A 3715-nucleotide genomic window follows, 5' to 3' on the forward strand; every position below is an offset into this window, starting at 1 on the left:
TTAAAACAACATGACTGAAATTAACAAAATGGGTCAAGCAGCTGCTCTTCAAGCTGACGGCTCTGAGAGGATTATCCTACAAATGAATCAAACTACTAAGGTCATTGGACAATTCTAGTTTTAGAGCATTTTTCCAAAGCTTTAACTGTGGGTCCCTGCTAGGTTATGTGATAAAAAGCTTGTCTCCATAAACTCAAAGTCACACAGGTACTATGCCAGGTAAGGCACCCCAGTGACTCAGCCAGAGAAACAGAGCCCCCTCCTGTCCTGGCTCCTCCCAGAGCTGTCCCTGTAGAGCCATCAGCCCCGTGGTATGGGGTGACACTCACCATGATGAGTAGCTGGGAGATGCTTTCTGGATCACCATACAGACTGAGGAAGGTTACTGCCTAAGGATATGGGACCTGTTATAGGATGCAAGGGAAGAGCATTTGGGGACTGCACAGGATGTACTATGGTATGTTTACTGGAGGAACCAAAGGTGGGGAAGGGGAAGTATCAGAGTAGTTTGCGGAGGAACAAGCATGGGAAAATAGAGGGACAAGGGGATAAAAAGGGCTGGTGGCATCCAAATAGGTTGCTGGTCAGTAGGATTGTCTGGCTGTGCCCTGCGCCTGATCAGCATAGTCTGTCTTGTCTTCTCATTAAGCTCCATCTCTAGGTATTTTCGTGAGTGAAAGGTTCTCTGTTTTTGTGTGCGTGTGTGTGTGTAGGTTTGAGTGCCTGCAACTTAAGTCATATTACAGGTTATAGGGGCCCACGTGTCTGTGGTGCCAGCAGCTGGAGAGACCCAAATAAGGGAAATCAAGTGCCAGCAACTACAGTCAGAGCCATAAGGTCATAAGGACCTTTGCCAGCTGGTGGCAACAACTGGAGCAAGTGAGGGTGTGTATGTCAGTGTGTGGTCACTAGCAAATACCAAGCCAGATTAGCCAGTGAGTAGGTCGAGTGGCTTGGGAGCCAGGTACATATGTATGTCTAAAAGGGTGAGGCACCTGGAGGAGCTGGCTATCACTGGGACCAGGACACTTGTTTGCATGGGTTTGCATCTCTGTGCAGGAAGAAAGCGGGGAGAGCAAGAATCCAGTGCCAGCTGCTGGATAGACTGTGTGTCTAAGCACTGTTGCTTGAGGGATCCACAGTGAGAGGGAGACCTGTGTCAGCAACTGGAGTGGGACTGTGAGCTTCAGGGGCTCATGTGCCCAGGTGCCAGCAGCTGGGGAGACCTGGGATCTGGGGACCAGCTACTGGATAAACTGTGTCTAAGGCCAGCTGCTGGCAGATTGACAGAGTGTGTTTGTGTGTGTGAATGAGGGGGGGACCGGAGACCCAGGCTCGAGCTACAGGGCAGACTGAGTGTCTAAGCCCAGCTACTGGAGGGACTCACCTTCTACGTATGCTATATATTTCCCGCTAACTGGGGGAAAGGTCCTGATCAGGGCCTTCATCCTGATCAGCCAGGGAGGGGAACAAGATGAGGCCATTAGTGCTACTTGCATTTTTATGAGTGCTGAATGTCGCTGCACATGTTGATCTGTGTGGCTGGCATATGTACGTTGCATTTGTGTGTTTGCTTGTGCCTGGGAACACATGGCCAGCCCCACTACTAGCTGGATCCAGAGGCATGGAGCTGCAGCAGTTCAGCAGCTCCCTGACACCAGGGAATTAACCTAGGTGTTTGTGACTCCCTCCAGAAGGTTTGCCATTTGCACCCCACCCCATAGCCTGGGGTAGAAAGGGCTGCCAGGCCTTTAACCAGGAAAGAGATTTGTGCTGCTGGCCACAGTCCTCAAGCCACAAAAGGCACTAACCTCATTGGGATTATCATTTTGCCCAGAGACTTTTTGCCCAATGTTGTGCTGGTGAAAGCAGGCAGGTGGAAACTTATGTGTGGTGTTTCCAAGCTAAATGAGCAGAGGAGCAGAGGAAATTTGAGGTGGTTGTGCTGGCTAAACCACTTAAATATATGCTTGTGGGTGTTTGCTACAGTCCTAAGATGTCAGTATTGCTGGGAATCAGAAATGTAGGCCTGGTCCCTGAGGGACAGATATGTGAACACGGTTAGGTTTCCAAATGTGCAGATAAGCGCTTGCTATTTCTGAATGGTCTTTGCCCATAGGTTTTGGTTGAGGGGGTCCATTACCCTGTTAGGGATAGCTGACTGTGCTTTGCTTTAACACAGTGCTCTGGGGCACAAAGGCCACCCTCCTGTTAAAGTGCTGAATACAACTTTGGTGGCTGCAACTGCTGTAAATTAGTTAGATCTTGTATCTTGCTCTTTTCACTGTCTCTCAGTGTTTAAAATAACAGTATCAGGAACAAAAGTGCAACAGACACTTCCTCTCCTACCACCAACAGACAGCTGTCTAACAGCATCTTAAGTGAGAGATACATTTATGCAGACAATTTTTTAAAAATGTGCCTTCTTCCACCACTGAAGCCTAACTTATGCATGTGTGAGGGAGAGGTGTCTTTCCTACATATATATTTACCTTTTTTACTTTTACAGTTAAGATCCTTTCTGACACTGTTTATTCCCTGTTCCTTTAAGTCACTTAGTTCTTTTACCACAAAGTGATAAGCCCATGTGACAGCTTAATCAGGTAGCTTTTCTCTGCTCATTTTCTTTTCTTTATTGGTGTTGCTCTGGCTCCCTGATGAAGATCTTCAAAAACATATGCATTGAGTATTTTCAAAACAGGAACTATCACCCTATAGCTTGCCAGTTTCCCCTAGTGTCACTGCTGCTGTCTCTTAGGAAAACGACTGATTTTACTTGCTGTTTCTATTAACCCCCTTGTATTTCACATGCAAATACATAAACCACAGACCTGAGTGGAACGTAAACCCTTTCCACCAAAGCATTGCATTAATCACTAGCTTTCTTCTCCTGCAGTCACTCAGCCCACTGGTTCTGGGCAGTTAGACCACATTCTTTTACCAGTAGGTGATGTGAATTTTCAGCCTGCTTTCACCATAACCACCTTACTGTTATTGTCATGTGGGGGCTAAGCAGAATACTAGTGTCTGCACATTGCTGACTCTGCAGAACACAGCTGACCTGCTTACAAGAAGCAGGGTTGTCTTAATACCCTAACTTAGCCCTACAAAGAATCTTTCCCTCTTCTTTCATCTATCTTTAGTTCCCACAGACCTTCATTATGAAGTTTTCAGTCGATTGCTGTTGACATATACTTGAATTCAAATATTTGTGCTATTCATAGTGAAATGCTCCTTCAGCTAAATGCTTGGCTGTGTCAGGGCTCCTTTGATCAAACTGAATAAAAGACTTGACCAGGTATTCTGCATAGCCCCAGGTCATACAAAGGAATTCACCAGTGCAGGCACCACATGGAGTATGCAGCGTAGATCATGTCCAGGGTTCCAGCAGACAGAAGGAAAGATTCTGCCAGGGCATGACTTGATCTGTCTTTAGAAGCCTTTAAGGGCATCATCTAAGTGGAAGGCAGAGACAGGTAGATAAGTGTATGTCCTGGTTTCGTCTGGGATAGAGTTAATTTTCTTCTTAGTAGCTGGTACAGTGTTGTGTTTTGGATTTAGTATGAGAATAATGTTGATGACACACTGATGTTTTAGTTGTTGCTAAGTAGCGCTTACACTAGTCAAGGACTTTTCGGCTTCCCATGCTCTACCGACTGAGCAGGCTGGAGGTGCACAAGAAGCTGGGAGGGGGCACAGCCAGGACAGCTGACCC

The 3715-nt window shown here is 46.7% G+C and overlaps 1 protein-coding gene across 1 annotated transcript in view; it reads left to right on the forward strand.

The window, feature by feature from the left end:
- Positions 1-212: 212 nt before the first annotated feature.
- The window catches only part of LMAN1 (lectin, mannose binding 1), a 68482-nt gene continuing 64979 nt past the window's right edge, over positions 213-3715 (forward strand). Inside the window, exon 1 of the mRNA XM_009289550.1 lies at positions 213-219. Coding sequence (XP_009287825.1) covers positions 213-219 — 7 coding nt within the window. The remainder of the gene's footprint in view (positions 220-3715) is intronic.

This window comes from Aptenodytes forsteri, unplaced genomic scaffold (genome assembly GCF_000699145.1).
Source record: "Aptenodytes forsteri isolate BGI_AS27 unplaced genomic scaffold, ASM69914v1 Scaffold797, whole genome shotgun sequence".
Taxonomy (NCBI): Eukaryota; Metazoa; Chordata; class Aves; order Sphenisciformes; family Spheniscidae; genus Aptenodytes; species Aptenodytes forsteri.